This window comes from Chiloscyllium plagiosum, chromosome 11, assembly GCF_004010195.1.
Source record: "Chiloscyllium plagiosum isolate BGI_BamShark_2017 chromosome 11, ASM401019v2, whole genome shotgun sequence".
NCBI lineage: Eukaryota > Metazoa > Chordata > Chondrichthyes > Orectolobiformes > Hemiscylliidae > Chiloscyllium > Chiloscyllium plagiosum.
In genome coordinates this window covers 86,441,835-86,468,305 of record NC_057720.1, presented here as the reverse complement: position 1 = coordinate 86,468,305, position 26,471 = coordinate 86,441,835, and the positions used below count along the sequence as shown (strand labels likewise).

Here is a 26,471-nt window from a genome sequence, read left to right as displayed (position 1 = left end):
CACTCCGGCCTATCACCCTCACCTTAACCTCCTTCCACCTATCGCACTTCCAACGCCCCTCCCCCAAGTCCCTCCTCCCTACCTTTTATCTTAGCCTGCTTGGCACACTTTCCTCATTCCTGAAGAAGGGCTCATGCCCGAAACGTCGATTCTCCTGCTCCTTGGATGCTGCCTGACCTGCTGCACTTTTCCAGCAACACATTTTCAGCTCTATTAGTCTCTGATTCCAATCTCCACTTGGTCAATATCCCAATGATTAATCAATCCGTTGAGGAATCAGGTAGATGGCATAATGTTACACTTTGTGTTCACCCCTCAAGAAACAATGCGGGCCAAAGCTTAATGCGCTCTTAACGTAAAGCAGCAATATCTCAAGGTTTGTAGTGGGGAGAGTTCACTCTGAAACATAGATGGTACTGTATAAAAGGGAAGCTCCACCCCAGTGGCTAGACAGTGAATAAAACAGTAATTAAGTAATCTTATCAGACAGGCCAGACTGCATTATGCTGAATCAAAGATGCAAAATTCCACTCAGATCAAATTAGTTTACAATTATTCTCTCTATCCACTGTAGCTCCAAAACACTCAAGAAAACTTTATTTGGGCATCATGTTAATATCTTGAAAATCTGTTCGGGGAAATTTGAATGTATCATATTAGCTCTGTCTCACTGCCCCATCAATACTTTCAGCTCAGTCAGAGCTTTTATTAGACTCTACTCTGTCTAGTACTAAGTTAAAAATCACACTACACCAGGTTATAGTCCAACAGGTTTAATTGGAAATGGAAATGTGTTGCTGGAAAAGCGCAGCAGGTCAGGCAGCATCTAGGGAACAGGAGAATCGATGTTTCGGGCCCTTCTTCAGGAAGGTTTAATTGGAAGCACACTAGCTTTCGGAGCGACGCTCCTTCATCAGGTGATTAGTCTACTCTGTCCTTCTCCACATGTCCAAGTAAATACAAGGCTAGGAACTGCTGACAGAGGGAACATTTATTCCTTATCAGTATGCCGACTGCTGCGCTAACTGCAAGTCTCCTCTAGATTGAGGTCAGACAGAGGAAGGCACAACACAGACCCTTCATAATCACCACGCTGCTGATTAAAATAGAAACACTGATGGACACAACTATCAAAGAACATGTGTGTGATTTCCCACTGCACAGTAATCTATAAGCAGTGGGGGTTAACAGGAGCCAACCATTTTCATACTGGGTCCATTCAGATGGCATTCTCCCCTAGAGCTAATTGTATGAGGTAACATTGAAAAAAAAAAGTCATTAACTCCTCACAAATAAGACTGCAGATAAATATATCGTTTTGTGTCCTAAATCACCACCTATTTCTCTCCCCAAATCTACAAACAGTACACGTGGTCACATTAAAATCCATCTGTAATCTATCAGTCCATCTGTTTGTGTGGGCCATAGAATTCTGAATGCAGTTAACTTCCTCTAACATTGTCACCTGGCTGCATAATTTGGCACTGGCATTTATTATGTTTATGTGATATACAAGAATGTTCCCTGGTTGTTAATAAACAGCCAAAGGAGCAATAGTTCAGAATGCACACTGCAGAACTTCAAGCCACTGTCTATTGTAAGGCTTTATCCATTTAACATCACCTTCAGTTTCCCATTGCCAAGACAGTCTTCTTTCCAACTAAATGACCATCAAAGCTACGAATCTTAATGTTTATCATGCGTGTAGAACTCAATCCAATGTTTTCTAAAGACCCCTGTAAATTGCATCAAGTGCACAGGCCTCTCATCAACTAGTTTAGCTACCGTCAAAAGGAATTTTGGCCATGTTGCAATGCATGATCTATTTCTAAATTCTTATAGTCTCTGCTATTTTTAGACAAGCACCAAAATTAACCTGCGTATTTAAAGAATCATCGCTGATTTATCATCGTTTTTCTTCCACAGCGCTTTCCAACTGCTCCTTCTAGAAATATTACAAAACAAAAAGAAATTGGATCCTCAATAAAACTGGTAAATATGAAGGAAATCATTTCAATTAAATCTGTTTTTTTTCATGCAAGTCAAACCAGAAGAAAATAAGGACTTGAAAACAGACATAGTTAAGATGTGTATCATCCCACAGGAGTATTCAGATTCCATGCAATTCACTGCAAAAGTTTTATTCTATTCTTGCAAGAGGTGTGGGCATCACTGGCAATGCCAACATGCATTGTCCATCCCTAACTGGTCTGGAGAAGTTGGTGGATAGCTGCCTTTTTGAACCACTGCATTCCTTGGATGCAGGGTCATACTCAGTGCTGTAGGCTATCTGGTCAATCCAGTTTGCTCCATCATTCAATAGGATTACGGCTGATCTCACTAACAACTCCACAATCTCACTGAGCCACAATGACCTTTCACTCCCTCTCATTAGTCACAAGGCTATCCATCTTTGCCTTAAAAACATTCAATGCTTTGGAGGCAAGACATCTAAAGACTGATGATTAGGATGCCTCAGTGGTTAGCACTGCTGCCTCACAGTGCCAGGGATCTGGGTTCTATTCCAGCCTCGGGCGACTGTCTGTGTGGAGTTTGCATATTCACCCAGTGTCTGCATGGGTTTCCTCCCACGGTCCAAAGACTTGCAGGTTAGGTGGATTGACCATGATAAACTGGCCAGAGATGCAGGCTAGGTGGGTTACCCATCGGAAATACAGTGATTGGGCGGGGCAGTACAGACTCAATGGGCCGAATGGCCTCTTTCTGTGTTGAAGTGATTCTATAATTCTTTAGGAAAAAATAATTCTCCTCACCTCCATCTTAAATGGAAGATCCCTTATTTTCAAATTCTGTCCCCCACTTTTAGTTACTTACACAAGGAAAAAGTAAATCCCTTCTTGCATCTACCATGTCAAGTTCTTTCAGGATCTCATTGAGATGGCACCTCTTTGTGCTAACCTCCAATGAATACAGGAATCACCCTGTGCAACCTTTTCTCATAAGATCTCCACACCATCTCAGGTATCAGGTTATAGTCCAGCAGGATTCTTTGGAAGCAGTAGCTTTTGAACCACTGGTCCTTCAGGACCACCACTCTGAGAGGTTATGCTTCCAAATAAACCTGTTGGACTATAACCTGGTGTTGTGTGATTTTTGGCCACCCATCCAACACCGGCACCTCCGCATCATCTCAGGTATCAGTTGAGTGAACTTTCTCTGAACTACTTCTAATTATCCACAATACTCGCCAATACCCTATTAACCATAACAAAACATCCCAACCTTTAATTTCAATTCCCCTTGAAATAAATTACAACATTCTATTTGCCTCGCTGATCGTTTGCTTCTACCTGTGTATTAAATCCATGAACCAGCATAACCGAGTACCTCTGGACCTTAGAGTTCAGCAATCTCATGCTGCCTGCCTGCTCTTCCTGACAAATTGGACAGTTTCTAGTTTGCTATATCTTTCATCTGCCAAATTTTTACCTCTCAAGTAATTTATCTATATCCCTTTTCTGACACTTTGTGTCCTTTTCATAGCTTAATTTCCGAACTGTCTTTTAGTCATCAGCAAATCTAGCAATCGTATGTTTGGTTCTTTCATCCAAGTCATTAATATGAATTGTAAACCACTGAGGGCCCCTGCATAAATCCCTATGACATTCCAATTGTCACATTTTGTGAGCTCAAAGATAGCCCACTAACGCCTATTCTCCGTGAGCTCAAAGATAGCCCACTAATGCCAATCAGGGTCAGAGGCCTGAAAAGATATCCCAAAGAAAACAGAAAAACCACAGAGGCTGAAAAATCAGAAACGAAAACAGAAATTGCTGGAAAATATCAGCAGGTTGGGCAACATCTGCGAACAAAAGTGTTAGTGTTTCGGATCCAGTGACCCTTCCTCGAAATGTCCTCCATGGATGCTGCCAGATCTGCTGCATCTTTCCAGAAATTTCTGCTTTTGTCCCAAAGAAAAACAGTATCATTTTTTTTCCACGTCCAGTTTTAAATGTTACCTCTTCTAAAAATGGACAAATTTGCTGGACTCACAATGGCAAAGCTGATCACATGACTTTATTCCCACACACTTCTGAACCCAATGCATTGTATAGATCTTCCAGCTAAAGCCGACACAAAGGGCTGGAGATGAGTCATCTACCTCCAAACAGCTCTGATCAATGGACAACATCAAGACCCATTATATTAAAATGAACACTAATTCTTTTACAGTTACCTCGGCACCTCTCAATAGAAACACTAATGGAGCGAGCGAGGGAGGGTAAAACTACATTATCAGTGCAATGACATTCAGTTAGCCCACCATGATGAAGCATCTGAAATGCCTGTACCTGTCACGCAACTAAATATACAATTCTGGGAGTCGAAGACATATTCAAGATAGCAACGGAGTAGCGGCGTAGTGTGCGCTCTCGTTATTCCAGAAGCTCAATTACTCTGTTCACTTTTACTTTTTCTTCTTTCTCTGCTTTTTCTTAATGATTCTGTTTCTTACAGTTATTAGCAAGATTCACCTTACATTCTTTTAACCTTATTCAGTGGAAGACTTCACCTAGCCCAGCAACAAGGTGGCTTCCAATGGTGCTGTGCAGTGGTCTCGGCCCAGCCTGGCGGTCTCCCGGTGTGAGGGTCTTGGCGCGGCCTCGCCATCACCCGGTGAGAGGGTGTCAGCACGGCCCAGCCTGGTGGTCTCCCAGTGTGGGGGTCTCAGCTCGGTCCGACCTACTGTCTCCTGGTGTGGGGACTCGGCCTGGCCCGGCCTGGCGGTCTCCCAGTGTGGGGGTCGCGTTCCGGCCCGGCCTGGTGGTCTCCCAGTGTGGGTGTCTCGTTCCAGCCCGGCCTGGTGGTCTCCTGGTGTGGTACTTTTACTCCAAGGCATTGTCCTGGCATGGAGGTCTCCTCCGTGTGTGGGCATCTTCTTTGACGTCCAGGTATTCCAGCAAACTGGCAAGTGGACTTGTCCAGGAGTGGCAGTCTTGGCCCAGTGCGGTGGTCTTCTTTGGTGGGGGCTTCCGGCCCAGTATTCCAACGGCCTGGAATGGTGTTCTGGTTCCAGCATGGCGGACCCGACCCAGCTGCGTCTTTCATATATTCCATTATTCCTTAATCGGCTTTCTCTGAGCCCAGCAGCCGTAACTGAACAGTGATGAATACTGTCTTAAATTTACTTGTTTAAAGTTATTATGTATGACTTCTGTTATTAATTTAGGTGCTATGGTAGGGCGCCTTAGAAAACTTTTCAGGTAAAAGTGCACATAACAATAAATTTCTATTCCATTCTAATCAGTTGTTGCTTCATTTCCTTCAGAAGGATAGCAGGAGGGTATGGCCCTGGGGAGTGTCGCTGAACAAAGGGTGCAGGTCCATAGTTCCTTAAAAGTAGAGTCGCAGGTGGACAGGGTGGTGAAGAAGGCATTTAGCATGCTTGCCTTCATTGGTCAGAACACTGAGTATAATTGTTGGGAGGTCATGTTGTGGATGTACAGGACATTGGAAAGGTCACTTTTGTGTTCAATTCCTGCTATAGGAAGGATGTTGTTAAACTTGAGAGGGTGCAGAAAAGACTTACAAGGATGTTGTTGGGACTGCAGGGTTTGAATTATCGGGAGAGGCTGCGTGGGCAGGGGTTATTTTCCCTGGACCATTGGATGCTGAGGGGTGAACTTACAGAGGCTTATAAAATCATTAGGGGTGTGGATGGGGTGAATAGCCAAGGTCTTTTTACTGAAGACCTTGGAATTCAAAAGTAGAGGACATAGGTTTAAGATGAGAAGGGAAAGATTTAAAAAGACTTGGGTGAGTTGGACCGAAGCGTCTGTTTCCAGGCTGCATGACTCTATGACATCCTGCCTTAGTATCTCAGCTCTGGCACTACGTCCTGCATGGAAAGAAGCCAATGCTTTGCCTGCAAGAAGAAAAATGCTAAGTCCCAGCTTATTAACAGTATTCCTCCAGGAAGTTATAATTCAGCTGAATTGATTTTAACAAAATATGAAATTTATAACCTACCTCCCCTCTTGTCCTCCTTCATTTCATCAATGTTTGCACACGTGGATGAAATAGTGAAGCAAATTCCCCACATTTGAATGCTTTGTTAGTAAACCTCGCCTTTGGTTTAATTATGAGGGGTGTTTATTTTTACTGTGGGTTTATTTCAAAAATTGGAATCCGAGATCCAGGATTTGGTGAATACCTTTCAGCTTACCTCAGACAGGGAAGGGAGTAAATAAAAAAGGACATGGAGTAAATCAGACAAGATTGTCTCCGGCTGAAACCTCCTACACCAAGAGTTCTTACGATGTGTATTAACCTCGGATGTGGCACTTTGTCAAATGCCTTCTGGAAATCTTAGTAAAGCACATCCACAGGAGACACTTGATTTACATTGCTTGTCACTTCCTTAAAAAAAACCTCCAATAAATTAGTCAAATAATTAAACAATTTCCCTTTCACAACACCATGCTGAATATTTGACAAGTTTATTTATTGTCATTAATCAAAATGAAAGAACAAAGAGGGAAACAGAAAGACAAGGTTTGCATAAATCCAAGAACAACTATTGTGAGTGATTCCTATATTTTAATGTATTTGCGGTTTGTAGATTAATGGAGAAAATTCTATAACCAGTAGACATTTCTTCCACATTTTCAGTTTTTTTAAGTTGAATGGTGTTATCCCAGTGTATTCTTAAAACACATTCATGTTTTGCAGAAACTCTGAAGCCACCTCAAAGTAAGTCTAAGTTAAATTTGACACTAAACATTGAGCCTGAAATCACAAGGTATTCCACGCAGCACATAAAATGAAAAATGACATTTCAAAGGTGAAATAACTCCACAGAGGCCTGTATCCCATCACCAAGTCACCCTTTTATTTACATGTACATAGTACTTGACACTAATCCGGCTTCGTCAGAGCCAGCTCTCAGAGTGAACAGAACTTCTGACATTCCTGTTTATATGTGTCAGCCAGGGCTCCCTGATTGGACCAGATTAACAGCCCCAGTCAGAGAATTCATATTCCATGAGGTCTACCTGGCAGACCTTAGACAATCACTATATCAGTTCATTAAACACATGTCTGGTTTTCAATATGAAGAATATGAAGAATTAACCTTTGCTGTTTCATCAGCAATCAAAAGTGACATTCCTGCCAGGTCACCAACCCAAGAAAATGTAGGAATTCACTGTGACAAATCAATTAAGAATAACTTTAACAGTCTTTATGTTTAATATTCCCCAAACACAAAACAAGGGAACTCCCTCCAAGTTTTGAGTTTGCATCTTCCAAACATCTTTTACTTGAAATATTATGATAGCCTTGCCGCTCCACATTTGTTTGATATGCCTTTTACATCTTCAGCTTAGAAACTCAGGTCCTTAAACGAAATCTCACCTTGTACCGATTGCCCCACTCATGAACACAAGTGCCAAAATGCTATAACAGCAGCACTCAAGGATTTTGCCTGGAATTCCAATGGTCATTTCAAAACAGTCTTGAACCCCTTTATTTTCATCTAATAAAACCTCCCACTAAAATGTGGATGAGGAAACATTAGCCAAACGTCTGCGGTGTTTGCATGAGTATATCGATTTGAGTTTCTTTGAACACAGCTGGTAGATTACTGCTTAAAATGTAACAGCCTTTGCCTGTTCTCAGCTGAAAACACTCAATCTCAGGCAAAGTCCACTAGCCACACACAGGAAAGCTGTTAACAGGAGTATCATGACACCTTCAGAAACATCTGAGACAGACACTTTGTGACTAGCACTCCTGATGCCATTGAAGACAGTAATAACGAAGAGATTAGGATTACAGTGGGCAATTCAACATCTTCCACCTGCAAGCAAGATGGATTCAGTGAATGTCTGATTGACCACGACATGGATCTGAGGGCCGGAGAATATATTTCTGAACAAAATCTGCTATTTGGCCTTGTTCGTGTTAGGCAGCTTTTGAAGGATCAATTAAACCAAATGTATTCTTTCCCTGCACCTTTCAATGCCCTTGAGTTTCTTTTCACACCACACCAAGCTTAAACTCTTCATTAGAGTGAAATATACCCCATTTATTCCAGCTCATTTCAGAACCCTTCTAATAGACCATAAGATACAGGCGCAGTAAGTCATTTGGTCTATTAGGTCTGCTGCACCATTCGATCAGGGCTGATATATTTCTCAACTCTACCTTCCAGCCTTCTCCCCGTAACCTGGATCTCCTTACTAATCAAGAACCTAACTAGCTCTGTCTTAAAGACATGGCCTCAACAGCCTTCTGTGTCAGAGTTCCACAAATTCACCACTCTTTGGCTGAAGACATTCCTCCTCATCTTCGTTCTAAAGGGTTGTCCCTTCACTCTGAGGCTGTTCCCTTGGATTGTAGTCTCGCCTATGAGTGGAAATATCTTCTCCGCGGCCACTCTATCAAGGACTCTCAGTATTCTGTAAGTTTGAAGCAGATCCCCCCTCATCCTTTTAAACTCCACGGAGTACAGACCCTGAGTCCTCAACTGCTGCTCATATGACAAGCCCTCCATTCACGGGATCGTTTTTATAAACCTCTTATGGACGCACCCCAAGGCCAGTACATCCTTCCTTAGATACAGGGCTCACAATATGCAAAATGTAATCTGACCAGAGCCTTACATTGCCTCAGCAGTACATGTCTTCTCCCATATTCTAGCCCTCTCAAAATGAGTGCGAACATTGCCTTTTCCGTCCTAACTTCCCAAGCTCCTTTGAGCTTCAGATTTCCAAAACCTTTTCACATTTAGAAAACAGTCTATGCCTACATTCTTCCTACTAAAGTCCACAACCTTACACTTTCCCACATTGCATTCGATCTGCCACTTCTTTGCCCACTCTCCTAGCCTGTACAGGCCCTTCTGCAACCTTCCCATTCTCCTGAACCCTACCTGTTCCTCCCTCTATCTTTATCATCTGTAAACTTAGCAACAATGCCCTCAGTTCCTTCGTCCAGATCGTTAATGTGAATAGTTGTGGTCCCAACACTGACCCCTGCAGAACTCCACTAGTCACTGGCTGCTATCCTGAAAAAGACCCCTTTACCCAGACTCTGCATTCTGCCAGCCAGCCAATCTTTTATCCAGGCCAGTACCTTGCCCCTAACACCATTGTCACTTATCTTATTTAGCAGCCTCCTGTGCAGCACCTTCTCAAAGGCCTTTTGGAAATCCAAGGAGATCACGTCTATTGGCTCTCCTCTGCCCAACTTGCTCATTATCTTCTCAAAGAATTCTGACAGAATTGGCAGGCATGAACCTCCTGCTAGAATTCTTTGGGGAGGTAATTAATCAATATGTGCACTGTGGTGTTCACGTTTTAATATCATTATAGTCCCACTTTTGACACAGTCTGCATGAAACCTCAAGCAGATGTGTACTCACAAGCCTCAAAGGGCAGCTCATGACAAGTTGATACCTCAGGAAAACCCTCTCCTGAATAACTGCAGGTTCTCTCCCCCTCAGCAGCACCGCCACTCAGCTTTTCCAATGGTACCAGTTACCATTGGTTAGGCAGCACTGCGCACAGTGCATCTCCCCTCACCCATTGGCTACACTTGGACTTCAGTGTGTGCTGCAAACTTCATCCACTGTTCCACCCACCTTCGCAGAAGGGAAAGGAAAACAGCTGTATTCCAATCAGTTGGTTTGTCTCCAGCACCAACACATTTATACATTTTTGTAATTATCTCTCTGCCTCATTTAATTGGATTATAAGTCATCCGTTCGCTTGTTATTCAGCTGTTGACACTTTACTCACACTGTCTGACACTTCTGATCACCTGCAGAGATTTATTATTCAGCCTGTCGACACTGCACTCACATGGATTGTATGACCTTTTGATCTCTCTGATTATAAATTCTGTGCCTGAGTGCTTTTCTCTCACTTCACCTGACAAAGGGGCAGTGCTTCGAAAGCTTGTGATTTCAAACAAACTTGTTGAGCTATAACCTGGTATTATTTGACTTTCTGACTTTGTCCACCCCAGCCCAGCACTGGTGCCTAAACACCATGGCTACCTCTTTATATCAAGACAAAAACCTAAATGAACTTGCTCCATTTCCTTCCTGGCCTCTCAACACTGCATCATTATCCAATTTTTCCAATAAATGTTACCTTCTTTTCATATTTGTTACTTTCCACAGGCTTGTGCAGCTTTTCTCTCGAGCACTTCAATATATTTATAATCCCCTTAATTATCCATTTTGCTCTCTCATCCCTCCAAGTGATTCATTCAACATCTCCAAATTTCTTATTCAGTACTTTAATTTCTACTTTTGCCTTCTGTTCAGGCAGTGAAATATTGTGAGAGTCACTCACTAGTTTAACACAATTTGGGCCAGCTACCCAGTTGAAAGATGGGGTGAACAAAGTGTGATGTTCTCCACGTTTGGGTCTCTGGCTCCAACCAGACACTGGGAAGCAACCCAAGAAAGAATTTGAAAATGGCAGACTGAGAGAAGCATGGATTTTGCAACTGCTTCTGAGATTCAGGCTCATTTCTAGATTTACTTCTAGATTTCTTACTGTTATTACATTTCAGTAGTATAACATTTCTATTTTGATTCATTTTCAGTTCTCAAAATCACAGAAGAAAACACAGATGATCTTTTTTTTAAACTGAGTCCTACTAACGGACTCTTTTATTCTGTTTTTACACAAAGAATGGTTTGTGTGTGGAACGATCTTCCAGAGGACATGGTGGATGTGGGTACAGTCATAATGTTTAAACGACATTTGGACCAGTGCATGAATAAGAAATGTTTAGAAGGATATGGGCCAGGCACAGGCAGTTGCAACTAGTTTAGTTTGGGATTATGGTCAGCATGAACTGATCGGACCGAAGGGTCTGTTCCCATGCTGTATGACTGTACTACTCTATAAAGATTCCATCACTTTAAGAGTACCAGTACAGAATCTTACAATTACCATCACAATACTGCAGGTTGCAGGTACTAAATGCCTATTTAAAACTGTGGGAAAGGGATAAATGCCGCAACTGTTAGCATGATTCTAAAACTTGCAGAGATAACAGCCCGGGATAAAATTAGTTGGCATTTAAAAAGGTATGGACTAACGGGAGGAAAATCAGCACCAATATGTTAACAGCAGCTTATACTTGACTCACTCAGTAACATTCTTTGAACGAATGCAGAGGGGTGTTCGACTGGTGTATTCGAATGGCCAAAAGACATTAGACAATACACCACATGACAGAAAAACAGAATACTGAGAATGTTGGCAATCAGAAATGAAAGCAGAAATAGTGGGAATGTTCAGGCAACCTCTGCCGGGAAAGGGAAAAGAAGCCAACAGTTGATGACCCAATTTTGATGAAAGGCCATCGATCTGAAATACTAACTTTGATCATCTCTCCACAGATACTGTCTGACCCACTGAGTATTTCCAACATTTTCAGTTTTCGTAGCACATAATATATGTGAATTTGCAGAATTAAAGGTCGTGGGATTAAAGGGGAAGGGACAGAATGGCAATAAAATTGGCTAAAAGATGGAAAGCAGAGAGTTGTGGTGAATCGATAATTTTATTGGCATAGATTTAGTGTCCAATGAAATAGCTTGTTATTCAGTAGACAATCTATGAAGAGAGTGCAGGTGGCCCCGGATATGGAAGCTATTGTGTTTGGAAAATCTGTGATTTTGTAATTTATATAATCAAAACACAATTACATTCATTTAATGGAACACAAGTTTTCCACCAAAGATATTAAAGAAAAGGTATTGACATCAGGGTGTAGAGATTTAGAAATCAAAAGGTTAGTTCTGTTTCAATTACATTGGCAATTTGCTCATCATTCTTCTAAGAGATTAAAACTTTTAGCAAAGGGCGCAGGAATAAAGAATGTTGAGTACAATAAATTCATAGAAGAGAGATGTGAAATTTGTAAAGAACCATCAAGAGTTATAGTACCTCAGCAATGGATTTCAATGAGGTAGTGGCTGTGGGTTTAAAGGAAGAGGATAAAGAGCAAAACATTTTCCTTTTACATTTTGTAGATTTGGCAATCAGATTTCGTCACTCAGCAATAATACATAATAAAGGTAAAAAGAAAGTTTGGATAAAGTAATGGGAAACATGAGTTGGACCACTGGTAAAACTTTTTATTGATAATTGGGCTTTTTGACAACAATTCATTCAGAAATCTGGGTGGGAGTATGAACATGGATGCTGTGAATACAGCAGCAGAAAGCCCTTTTAGCAATGGAGAACATGAGAGGCACCATATCATAGACAAAATAGGTCACAACATGTTTTCAGATCAGCCAAACTGCAAATTATCATCTGCACTAATGTGGGTGGTACATGCTAAGAATTCACGGCAGATGATAGAAAATTATAGTCAATATTGTTAGCTTTTGGTGGGAATCCTAAAGTTCCATCAATAATAAGTGATCAGTATCCAGTTTCAGAAGGGATTACAATTAGCTCCACTTTTTCAGAGAATTTGAATGTACTGCATACAGGTGAAAAGTCTTTCCTTAAAGCTGAAGTCTCAGAAAGTATTTGGTGAACCTCGAGCTATAAGTTAAGCCCATCGGACACCAGTTTCAACCCAAACTCTATCAACAAACACACTGACTTGGACCTGATTTACCATCTGCTGAGAAAAAGAACCGGAAATGACATCACCATAGGAAATGACATCACTACAAGATGTGACATGACCAACCCAAAGGAACCCACACATATAAATAGAAAGCAAGAATCGTCAGCAGTGCTTCTTCCAGAGGCTCACTGAAAATGTTATTAGTATGGTGACGAAACATCTGAAAATGAATCTTCCAGCCCAGTGAGCAAACCTACATCCAGAACTTCAACCTGAGCTACAAATCTTCTCAAAACTCGCTAACACCAGGTCAATCTGGGAGATATGTTTTCTGAGAAGAGATTAAAGTAAGGAGAATCCCAGGGGTGGTTTGTGGTAAAGATGAAAAAATAATAATTCTACAGCATGGGAACCACTATGTTTGGATCATCAAGATTGCCTGCTATGGATTATACATTCACAGGTTCATAGAATCCCTACAGTGCAGGAAGAGGCCATTTGTCCCATCAAGTCTGCACCGACCTTCTGAAGAGCATCTCACCCAGATCCTAACCCATATTTCGCATGGCTAATCCACTTAGCCTGAACATCCTCGAACACTACGGGACAATTTAGCCTGGCCGATCCACCTTCCCTGCACATCTTTGGACTGTGGGGAGAACCCCTTGCAGACACATGGAGAATGTGCAAACTCCCACAGTCACCCAAGGCCGGAATTCAACCCAGCCCTCTGATGCTGTGAGGCAGCAGTGCTAACCACTGAGCCACCGTGCCACCACAAAGAGTCTAAAGGAGTAATAGAAAATAGTGAGAAGTCAGGTACTTTCCATTCCTAAATCCAACTGCCTCAATTGACAGTTTGTCTGATGACGGACAGATGAGTTCTGATGGTCGATATGGGGTCAGTAGTCTCAGCAGGACAACTGCCAAAGGTGTGTCCTAAGTAATGTGACTAGTCAAATACAACTAGAGAAATGCAGCTGTTAGAAATAGAGCAGGGAAGGTCATTGGAAAGCATAAAAGCTGGATGAGAGGCAAGATTAGGTCCATGCATTGGAAACATAAAGTACAAAGATGGAAGGTCAAACAAAAAATGCCAGGGAAGTTGAAAGAGTGGGTCTGAGAGTGAAATTGCCCCAAGAAGAGACCTCAGGTCATTGAAAGTATTCCTATAAATCAGAAGAGATGGTCAAACAGTAGCAGTAGGGGGCGCAGTTTAACAAGGTCGAGAAATAAAGCACACGCCAGGGCAGAAGCCCTTGTGATCATGAAGTCTTACTGAATGTGTACAATGTAGAAGACAAGTTAATGAAACTGTCTTGCCAAACCTCAAGAACTACAAAGCTGACAGGAATGCATGCTGCACACAGGGGTGCAAGACAGGGGACAGACAGCCCCATCACATAGGTGGAGTTACACCAAAAAGACATCCTCTGATAGGAATGTAAGACTAATGTGGAGCTAGTGGCACAAGGATTTGATGAAAAACTGAGGATTAAGATATGAGTAGGTTCACTAACGGCAATTTAGAGTTTTTCTTTGGGTTGTTAGCAACAAATGTGTAGATTTGTTGACGTTAGTCGAACTGATATTAAAGCTTCATTTTTGCAGGATGATCGGCTAAGGATGGAAGTGTTTCTTCATCCTATAAAAAAGGCACTGAACACAGTGGGGCACACTGTAGAATTTAAACACACACGTATGTGGCTTAAAAACTGTGTCAAGAGCATTAAGGTTTGCCTTATCAAAATTAAGCTGTCCCTGTTACAAGCAGACCCTGGCATCACAAAAGGTAGCTTTGAAGCGTCTTTATGATATACATAGATGATTTTTGGGAGTGGTGAATTTGAAAACATTGTTATAAATTGGCTTAAAGCAGAATTCAAAATTGGAAGTCACACACTATAGGGCTCAGAAGTACATTGGAGTGGAAATCAGGCAGAATGGATCAAGAGTCCATTTGCATTAGCAATCTTACTTGAAAAATGTTAGTCCCCAATTTATTAGTCAACATAAGGCTTTATTAAAAAGAGACACTCACTTCCAAAATTGAAATGGAGGAATTTCAAGAGGTCAGTAACTTGGGAAACAGAAGTTCAAGTGATTTGCAAAAGAGATGACATGAGGAAATGTTATTACTTTAACGCAGCATGTTGTGGCCTGAAATACGGCGCCTGAAAAGCTACGTTGGAGTGGTTCCAACAACGACATACATAATAGAATTGGACAAATGCTTGAAGGGGAAAAATTTCCAGGTAATGGTGCTGCCCTTCAGTTGAGTCACACACTGGAAATCAGCCCTCTCTATTCCCTGAGTCACCACAAAAGTTGAAGATTTTTTCAAAGTCCACAGAATTCCCTGACTTACAGGCAAGTCTTATAGACCCAGGTTGGCAGAAAACATGGACCAGGTTTCTGTATACTCACTTCTGCAACATTGAGTTCCACAGATTCGCCACCCTCTGGCTGAAGACATTCCTCCTCATCTCAGTTCTAAAGGGTTGTCCCCTCACTCTGAGGCAGTGCCCTTGGGTCCTAGTGTCTCCTACAAGTGGAAATGTCTTCTCCACATCCACTCTATCCAGGCCTCTCAGTATTCTGTAAGTTTCAAACAGATACCCCCCACCCCAATCCTTCTAAACTTCACAGAGTACAGACTCACAGTCCTCAGCCACTCCTGGGATTATTCTTGTAAATCCCCGGATCTGCTCCCCCCCAACCCACCCCAAATGATAGCACATTCTTCCTAGTGCTCACAACATTCCAAATACAGTCTGACCAGAGCCTCAGCAATACATATAGTCATAGAGTCATACAGCACAGAAACAGACCCTTCAGTCCAACTTATCCATGCTGACCAGACATCCTAATCACATCTACTCCCATTTGCCAGCACTTGGCAACTTGACTCATTTCGCTCTAAACCCTTCCTATTCATATACCCATCCAGATGCCTTTTAAATGTTGTAATTGTACCAGCCTCCACCACTTCCTCTGGCAGCTCAATCCATACACGCACCACCCTCTGCATGAAAAAGTTGAGGTCCCTTTTAAATCTTTCCCCTCTCACCTTAAAACTATGCCCTGTAGTTTTGAACTTACCTACCCTCAGAAAAAGACCTTGGCTATTCACCCTATCCATGCCCCTCATGATTTTATAAGTTCACCCCTCAGTTTCCAACGCTGCAGAGAAAAAAGCCCCAGTTTATTCATCCCCTCCCTATAACGCGAACCCTGCAGTCCTGGCAGCATCTTGTAAATCCTTTCTGCTCCCTCTCAAGTTTAACAACATCCTGCTTATAGCAGGGAGACCAGAATTGTACACAATATTTCAAATTCCTGTACAACCGCAACATGATATTCCAACTCCAATATTCAATGCACTGACCAATAAATGCAAGCTTGCCAAACACCTCCTTCGCCACCCTGTCTACCTGTGACTCCACTTTCAAGGAACTACGCACCTGTTCCCATAAGTCTGTTTGTTCGGCAACACTCCCCAAGGCCCTGCCATTAACTGTATCTGTCCTGCCCTGATTTGCCTTTTCAAAATCCAACACGTCACATTTACCAAAATTAAACTCCACCTGCTACTCCTTTGCCGATTGGTCCAACTGATCAATGTCCCATTGTGCTCGGAGATAAATTTTGACTGTCCACTACACCACCTACGTTGGTGGCATCGGTAAACTTACTAGCCATACCCCCTGCATTCACAACCAAATCATTCATATAACAACCCTCCACCACGACTCTCTGTCTCTTACCTTCAAGCCAATTTTCTATCCAATTGGCTAGCTCCCCCGGATCCCATGTGATCTAACATCGTTAACCCAGTCTACCATGCGGAACCTTGTTGAACGCCTTACTGATGTCCATATAAACCAGGTATACCTTCATCAATCTTCATTGTTACTCCTTCAAAAACTCAATCAAGTTTGTGAGACATGATTTCCCATGCACAAAGCCATGCTGACTATGCGTAATCAGTCCTTGCCTTTCCAAATACATGTATTTCCTGTCCCTCAGAATCCCCTCCAACAGCTTTCCCACCACTGACATCAGACTCACTGGATTATGGTTCCCTGGCTTTTCCTTACAGCCTTACTTAAATAGTGGCACCACATTAGCCAGCCTCCAGTCTTTGGGCATCTCACTCATGGCTACACATATCTCAGGGGGGACCCAGCAATCACTTCTCTAGCTTCCCACAAAGCTCTTGGAAACACTTGATCAAGTCCCAGGGATTTACTTACCTTTATGCGTTTTTAAGACCTCCAGCACCTCCTCTTCTGTAATAAAAACTCTTTCAAGACTATTCATTTCTCTAAGTTCCTAGCTTCCATGTGCTTCTCCACAGGCGATACAGATGTGAAATACACACCACCTCTCATGGTTCCACATTTAGATATCGATCTTTAAGGGGCCACATTCTCCCCCGAGTTACTCTCTTGCCCTTAACGTATTTATACAATCTCTTTGGATTCTACTTAACTTTATTTACCAAAGCTATTTCATATCCCTTTTTCATCCTCCTTATTTCCGTCTTAAGTATAATCCTATTGCCCCAATACTCTTCTAGGGATTCATTCAATCCCAGCTGATATATATCTGACAAATGCTTCCTTCTTTTTCTTGACCAGAGCCTCAATTTCTCTCATCATCCAGCATTCCCTACACCTAACAGCCTTGCCCTTCACTCTAACAGTAACATACTGTCTCTGAACTCTCATTACCTCATTCTTAAAGGCCTCCCATTTCCCAACCATCCCATTACCTGCAAATCGCCTCCACCAAACAACGTCTCTGTTTTTGTATTCTAGACCTCTTGAAGTGAATGCTAACATCGCATTTGCCTTCCTAACTGCCAAATAAGCCTTAAGGGAATCCTGAATGAGAAGTTCAAAGTTCCTTTTGAGCTTGATATTTCTGCAGCCTTTCCCCAATTAGAAAATAGTCTACACCTCTATTCTTCTGACCAAAGTGTATAATCCCACACTTCTCCGCTCTGTATTCCATCTGCCAATTCTTTGCCCACTCTCCTAGCCTGTCTAAGTCCTTCTGTAGCCTCCCACTTACTCTTCACTACCTCCTTCCGTCTATCTTTCTGTCATCTCCAAACTGAACAACAATGCCCTCAGTTCCTTTGTTCAGATCATTAGTGAATAGCTGTGACAACTGACTCCTGTGGAGCTTGACTGGTCACCGGCTGCTGTCTTAGGAAAGACCTTCTTTATCCCTAATTTCTGCCTTCCGCCAGTCAGCCAATCCTTTAACCATGCCAGAATTTTCCCCTAACACCATGGGTTCTTGCTTAGCCTCCTATATGATACCTTGTCAAAGACCTTCTGGAAATTCAAATAGATCACATCCACTAGCGCTCCTTTGTCTAATTTGCTCATTACCTCCTCAAAGGATTCTAACACATTTGTCAGGCATGACTCCCCTTGACATAGCCATGCTGACTCAGCGCTATTTTACTGTGCACTTCCAAGTACTCTGCAATCTCATCCCTAATAATGGACTGCAAAATCTTACCAATGATCGAATTCAGGCTCACAAACCTATAATTTTCTGTCTTCTGTCTCCCTTCGTTACTAGACAGGGGTGTTACATTAGCTACTTTCTAGTCCTCTGGGACACTCCTGACTCCAGTGATTGTTAGAAGATCATCACCAAAGCCTCCACAATCTGCTCAGCTATCTTCTTCAGAACTCGGGGTGTAGTCCATCTGTTCCAGGTGATTCAAACCTTTAGCTTCCCTAGCACCTTCTCCTTAGTGATGGCCACTACACTCACTTCTGCCCCCGACACTCTTGAGATTCTGGTTTGCTGCTGGCGTCTTCCACTGTGAAAACTTATGCAGTGTACCTTTTCATTGCTCTGCTAGTTCTTTGTTCCCCATTACTACTTCTCCATCACTGAATTACTGAAGAGATTTCTGCTCTATCCTGAGTGAAAGTGAAACTAATCCGGTCATTTCAACACTTTAAGGCTGACTAATAATTAATGAAATTTCCCGAACTTTTGTTCAATACTGTTAACATTTTAAGAGACTTTGGATTTTGGAGAAGGTGTGAGAAAAGTTTTTTTTTAATGAACTTGCGTGCATTTTTTTTTCTGGATTCAGTTATTCATGTTTGAAAGAACTGAATGAGGAGCCCATACCTGTGTAGCTCATGTAGTTGTCAAACGGCGTGTCATAGTATTGCATTTGCCCACACGTGTCATTTACAGGGTCGGGATCCCGACAGAGTTTGCTCTTAGGGGTTGGTGCGGTGTCGGCGCACAGGTCCCCGGTCTCCATCGAAGGCACGGTCTCCCTGCACGGGTCGTCACATGACTCCTTCTCGCTCACTCCTTTGAAAACGTGGTACAAGCCCAGTATATGGCCCAGCTCGTGGATCATGGTGTTGGTGTGGCCAGGTCTCCCATAGTAGGATGGGTTCAGGACAACCCCACCTAGAAATAAACACAGAGATGTCAGCCTGGTCTGGTGGCCTGAATGACTGAACACTCGCCCAACACATTTGAAACTTCTGGACATCCAATGGGCAGCAGATCAGATGGCAAAACTGGAACACTGTCTGCTGACAGATCAAAGTACCACCAAGGATTGATTAGAGAATGGTCTCCTATTGATGTAGAGTGCCCAGCATCAATCCAGTGCCCTGTACAGTGTGTTAATAAGTCGTACAGTGAATGATGATCCCAGATTTTATCCTCTTTGTGCTTATTTTAAAATGCCAGCCGACGGCAGTGGTAATTGGGTGTGAGCAGTAAAAATGCAGGCCATGCTGTGGTGAGAAGTGGGGAAACAGAAAAGTCATATTTCCCAACTTGAAAGGATGTACGTATTGACATCAACTGAGTGCGGGCTTCCATTGCAATCGCTGCCTGGGTTCTGAGATCCACTGATACTGACTGATGACGTCGACACATTAAGTTCGGCCAATGAAGTCAGGTATCAGAGGGATGTCGGAGACCAGAATTGTATTCTATAGAAGCCACTGTCTTCAGGTCAGAAGCAGCAAATAGAAAGGGGTACAAACCAACTGATAAATTGGGTCTCTCCAAGAGCCAAAGTCATGAAGTTTCACACTGTACAAGATGGACATGCAGAAAAGACAGTCAGGAATCAATGGCCAATTCTAAAGGTGCATTATGTTGGGCTCAAAACCTTTAATGTTTCTTTCATCACAGATGCTGCTAGACTTGCTCAGTTTCTTTCGGAACTCTGCATCTCTTTGTCATAGAAGACAAAGATTGGGATAAGGGGGTCAGTTTTAGCATTGCAACCTATAACACAATGAATGCAACAGGGATCAGTGTTAGGGATACAATTATTTGCAATAAATATATGAATGATATGGAAAGGGGAAAAGAATGTGCTATCTGGATGACATAAAAGTAGAAGGCATGGCAAGTGGTGAGGACGATACAAAGAATAATAGCAATATGTAGCAAAATGTAAGGTTTGGCAGGAGGAATACAGGAGCACAATATTACTGAGATGGAGAAAGACTTGCAGAAAGCTGCAGCACAGAAAGATTTGAAGATTCTTGTGCATAAATCATAAAAAGTTAGCGTACAAGTTCAGCAATTAAAGGGACGGCAAATGGAATGTCAGTCTTTAGTTTAAAGGAAATACAGTATTAAAATAGGGAAATCTTCCTAAAATTATAGAAGATACTGGCTAGACTACACTTAGAAGACTGAACAGTTTTAGTCTGGTTATCTAAGGAAAGATACTGGCATTGCAGCCTGTCCAAAGAGGGTTCACTGGCAGATCCTGGGTACGGAGGGATATTCTTACAAGAAGTAGCTAAGAAAGTTAGGCTTGTATTCAACAGACTTTAGGAGCATGAGGGGAAATCTCAGTAAAATATGCAAGGTTTTTAGGGGGCTTAACAAGTTAGATTCTGAGAGGTTGTTACTCCTTGTGAGAGAGTCTAGGACCAGAGGCTGCAATCTCAGAATGAGGGGGTGCCCATTTAGGACAGAGATGAGGAGGAATTGCTTCTCTGTATGGGTGGTGAATCGGTGGACTTTGTTTTACACCAGAGGGATGTCGAGGTTGGGCCATGAAGTAGATTGAAGGCTGAGACAGAGAGATTTTAATCAGTAAAGGAATCGAGGGTTACCCAAAAAAGGCAGGAAAATGAAAGTAAAGATTATTAAAGGAGATGTGCAAGGTAAGTTTTTTTACACAGAGAATGGTAGGAGTTTGGAACACACTGCCAGGGCAGTGGTGGAGGCAGATGCAATAGGAGTATTTAGGCACTTTTAGAAAAGCACATGAAAACGCAAGGAATGGAGGGACACGAACCAAGGACAGGCAAAAGAGGTTAGTTTAACTTAGCGTCATGTTTGGCACAACACTGTGGGCCGAAGGGCCTGTTCCTATGCTGTACTGTTCTATGTTCTATCAGATCTTCCATGATTGCATCGAACAGCACAGCAGACTCGATGGGCTGATTGGCCTACCCTTGCTCCAATATCATAAAGCATGGGTTGACAAACCTCAAATTCACATCAGCAATTACTGAATATACTTCTTAACCTGTTTGTGAAATATGACACAAAATGAGACTAGAATGTGCCTATGTAATGAAAATTGAATTTAACAGAGTAGAACAATAGCTTCAACAACCATGCATCGATCTTATCCATGGGAGCCCTTACAGGAGATACTGGGGTAGGGAGATAACATTACTTCCATTCCATTATTCAATTAAATCTCTAACAGCAACGGTTCTCAGCATCTTCAAAGTGACAAATTAATGGCTGTTACTTGGAGTTCATTACTACTAGTTGTTTCACAGTCAGTCTTGTCGTCAAGACCACATGGTAGCTGGGGATGTTTAGTCCATCAAAAAGCACAGAGAACTCAAATGGTCTCAACTGCATTCCCATCCTGAGATAATAAGGGGCACAACTTTAAAGCCCAAAGGAGTTCTTTACATATTGTTAGTTTTGCTGCACCCTTGACCACATTTCCAACACCTTCTGCCACCTCTTCATTGCTCAATTGTTTCATTTTGAACTGCATTAACCTCCTACTGGCTTCGTAGGACATCACTGACATATTCTAATACATGGTTGCTGGGGTTTTTTTCTTGGGAAAAGGAAATTTGGATCCTATTCCTGCCCCTGCTGTTGCAGAGCCAGCAAAACCATCCCAAGTGTGAGTCTTGGTTCAATGGGGACATTCTCACCTCAGGTTCAGCTAAACTCCTAAGACGAAAACACATATCTAGGTTGACACAATGATGTTACAATGGTGGATCAGAATCCTGAAAAATCCATATGTATTTTGTTACTTCTGGTTTGAAAAAAAAAAGAGAACTGTGAAGTGTAAATTCAGAGACTGCCTGGCAAGATCCTGAGGGAAGCCCATGGAATGTTGTAATTGTAAACTGTGAGGGTAACTTCAATGAGGGAGAGAAATAACAAGAAGAGATAATGGCAGGTTGACTATCCCCTTTCAGCAGAAAATCACCCATTGCAAGCAAGTCAGTTTTACCTGTCAGGAACATACAAAAAAAATGAATTAACTAACTGCAAGTCTAAACTGTGTGTGCTGTTGATCAGACATCCCAATGCATGGACTGAATTGTTGTAAGCTTTGGGAACAGCCATTTTAAAAACCTCTGCATTACAGGTAAAATAAGGGATAAACTTTCTCTCTCACCTTGAATGCTGGAATTCAGTCACGATTGAACAGAACTAGAATAGAATTTCCGCCAAATCGCAAAACTTGAAATTGATTGCTCAACTGACAACATCAACACTACCAGTGCCAGCCAGTAATGGGAACAAGACTGTTTAATCTCTCTTCACAAACAATACTGCCGACTTGATTATAGTTATTACATTTCAGTAGTTTTAAGCTTTTTATTTTGATTATGTTTTGGATCTTTAACATTTAAAAAATGCAAAACGAAATGCGCCTTTTTAAAAAAATTATCAAGCTGGAGAGGGTTCAGAAACTATTTCACCATGATGTTGCCAGAAATGGAAGATTTGAGTTATAGGGAGAGGCTGGATAGGTTGGGATTTTTTTTCCCACTAGAGCATAGGAGTTTAAGGGGTGACCTTATACGGGTTTCTAAAATGATGAGGGGTATAGATAAGGTGAATGGCAGGGGTATTTTCTCTAGGGTGGGGGATTTCAAGGCTAGGTGATATCTTTTAAGGTGAGAAGAGAAAGATTTAAAAAGGACAATGTTCTTACACAGAGAGTGGTTCGTGTGTACAATGAACTTTCAGAGGAAGTATTGGATGCAGTTACACTTACAATGTTTAAAAGTTTGGATAAGTTCATGAATAAGAAATGTTGGAAGGATATATGCCAAGTGAAGGCAGGTGGGACTAGTTTAGTTTGGGATCATTATCGTCATGGACTGGTTGGACCGAACGGTCTGTTTCCATGCGGTATGGCTCTGAGACTCTCATTCCAAGATTGATCTGTTCTTCTTTCTCCCATTTGTTTTGGGCTAATGTTTTATTTCTACATTGTGTATGTGTGTAGTGATACCATTTTTTCACGTGCTTGCTAATTAATGAACTCACTCTTCTTATTTGACAGAAAAATGCAGGTTAAATTGGATCCTTTTAGAACACAAATCCATTTGGGTCTGGAATGAAAGTTTTCATAAGGAAAGGGATCTTTTTTAAGTTAAACTTGGTGCAACCAGCCGAGGGGCTGGGTGTAAAACCAAAGGGACCTTCCTCATCTAAACGATTTGGGATATCCCATCTAGAACCGTATCAAATGAAGGAACCTTGGCTGTAATAACACCTCAGTGGGCTAATCCGGGAATGCTGTATTGTCAGAGGTGCTGTCTTTTGGTTAAGACATTAGCCAATGGCCCAAATGTACACTTTCAACTGATGTGAACGGTATTGATTTTTTTATTCCTTCAGATAGGCTTTCCCAACAATGACAATGAATTCATGGTCATCATTAGACTGTTAATTCCAGATTTTAAAAATAAAAAATCAAAGTAAAATTCCACCTTCTGCTGTGGCAGATTTTGAGTCCGTGCCCTCAAAACATTACCTAGGTCTCTGGCTCCTCGGATGGTGCGTGACCTGCTGTGCTTTTCCAGTGCCACACTTTTTGTGTCTGGATTAATAGACCAGTGATAATATCACTAGGTCATTTCCGCTCCTCATGTTCAAAGATAAAGAAAACTCTTCCACTTATTTCCCATATTTATCCCTCAAATGACTCCCAAGACAAATGATTTACCTCACTGCTGTCTCTGGGACCATCCTTTGTGCAAATTGGCTACTGTGTTAAACAACACTGCACCTTGCCTTATTGACAGGAAGCACCATTCCCTTCCCCTCATTGTATAGTCTCTTCACAGAAACATAAGCAATTCCACAGCATCAAAGAAGCTTATGTACAGATTGACATCTGTGCTTTAATAAAGTGGGAAAACTATCCGTCAAACTAATTAACAGATATGGACACAGAGAGACCTTCACAGAGTTGAAAACTCTCCTGGCCCGTTGTGCAATGAAACTGCACGTACTCAATAAAAGAACTTTTACACCACTATTGAAATTCTGGAAGGTCTCCCTCTGGAAAGGCAAGGGTAAGAATACAATCGTGAGTACTTAAAGTAAAACTCTGAAAAGGTTCACCTTGCTGTTATGCATGAAAGAGAGAAGAGTCATTAACTAAACTGGCAAGAACACAGTGCTAGTGTCTGTAACAAGGACAACGTTCTTGGACAGACTCACAATGGGAAGTTTATTGGTTACCCGACTGCCAACAAGAAACTTTACTAGGAATAGGCAGATTGTAGTTGTCTCACTAAACTAAGTCCTTCAATTCCTTCCACCACACGATATCCTTTTATTACATTTATATTCTAGTTAATATTAAGACACAAGCCCTGGCCAAGTCAGATGAAGGGAAAGCGCTTTCCCAGTTTTGTTAACGCAAGCCAATGTTTTCTAAAGCAGACACCATTTCTTTCAGAGATTCAAAAAAATTGAGGGGCAGCCTATCTTTTCACTTGGACTTTTTCCAGGCTAGAGCCAGCACAGCTCAGGGCTCTGAAGGATGTAAGATGACCAGGTAGATGAAGGCAAATTGTTGGGATTAAAGATTATAAAATGAGATGAAATGCTGTAAAGGGGTGAGGGAGTGATGCTAACAGTGTTGTTTTCAGCTTGGTGAGAAGCAAATGCAGTATCTTGGGAACTCAGCGGCACTATAGGAGAGTTCAAAGAAATGATGAGCACAGCCTATTGCATCTAATAAAGATGTGAGAGTTGGAGTGGCTTTGGAGTGAGACATATGGAAGAATCAGAAAAGCTGCAATGAATTCCACCTTCACCCGTTAGTCAGCTGCACTCCCAGTTTAGTCATGAATTAAAGACATTGTTAATTCTCACCTCTCACACAGGCTTCAAGAGTGAAGTGGAAGAGCCTGGACAAAACATAACCCTCGTGCTTTTGGTAGTTGTGCTAATGTAGCCAATCATTCCAACGTACAACATACAATACACCGTCGTTCTGAGCTGAGCACTTTGCAAAAGGGAACAGAACAGACTGAACTGCTTAAATAATAGTTAACGATTTATAGATATCTGGCTCAAGCCAGACACATCTATCTGGCTGGTGTCTGTCCAATTCCATTGCAAAACATGGCTGTGCTCAAAGGTGAACAAGAAAAACACTTTTTCAAATAGTGTACACTGTGGGTGATGGAGCAGATGGAATTTGCCATTGAACGTAAGAAACAGGAGCAGGAAGAGGCCTCTACTCTGCCTATCCATTCAACAAGATCATGGCTGATCTGCCCCAGGTCACACTCCTCAAACGTGCCAGCTCAACATTGTTAAAATTCCCCGACATTTCAAACACTGACCTTTCCTGAAATACCTCCAGTGATCCAGCTTCCACAACCCTCTGACATAAAGAATTCTAGACACCCACTATCTTCTGAGAGAAGAAATTCCTTCAGATCTCAGTTGTAAATACGTGTCTGCTTCTTCTGTACCTTCATCTCCTAGTTCATGATAACTACTCTAGTCGAAACATCACTCCGAGATCTACCGTGTCAGACCCCATCAGAATCTCATATGTTTCAATAACTTCGGAACTCTAATGACTGAAAGCTAACCTGTTCAGCCATTCTTGATAAGTCAACCCCTCAACCCTTGGAATTAGTCAAGTGAATCTCTCTAGAACATCCTCCAATACAAGTGTGTAATTTCTTAAAAAATTGGGATTAAAATGTATACAACACTCCAGATGCAGTTTCACAAACCACCTCATATAGGTGTAACAAGACTTCCCTATTTTTAAATTCCAATGCCCCAGCAATAAAGGACAAAATTCCACCTGGCTTCCTAATTACTTGTTGCGCACTAACCTTTTATGTTTTATGCACAAGATCCATTGGTGCTATACTCTTTTGGTGTTTCTTTCCATTGAAATGATACATTGCATTTTGAAATATACTAAAGTACATGGCCTCTTACTTTCCTACACTAACTCAATTCGCCAAGTTTTTGCCCAGTCACAAACTCTCAACATCCCACATGAAAAAGTTGCCCCTTAGGTCCCTTTTATATCTTTCCCCTCTCACCCTCAACCTATGCCCTCCTAGTTCTGGACTCCCCGACCCCAGGGAAAAGACTTTGTCTATTTATCCTATCCATGCTCCTCACAATTGTGTAAACCTCTATAAGGTCACCCCTCAGCTTCCGACGCTCCAGGGAAACAGCCCCAGCCGATTCAATCTCTCCCTACAGCTCAAATCCTCTAACCCTGGCAACATACTTGTAAATCTTTTCTGAACCCTTTCAAGTTTCACAACATCTTTCCGATAGGAAGGAAACCAGAATTGCACGCAATATTCCAACAGTGG

General features: G+C 42.0%; 1 protein-coding gene across 2 annotated transcripts in view; it reads right to left on the bottom strand.

The window, feature by feature from the left end:
* LOC122554652 (pappalysin-2-like) overlaps positions 1–26,471 on the bottom strand; it is a 404,730-nt gene that overhangs the window by 279,302 nt on the left and 98,957 nt on the right. For both annotated transcript variants that reach the window (XR_006313051.1, XM_043700014.1), the window contains exon 4: positions 18,742–19,035. Coding sequence is in view for 1 of the 2 variants with exons in the window: in XM_043700014.1 (XP_043555949.1) it covers positions 18,742–19,035 (294 nt within the window). In the remaining variant the exon portion in view is untranslated. The remainder of the gene's footprint in view (positions 1–18,741; positions 19,036–26,471) is intronic.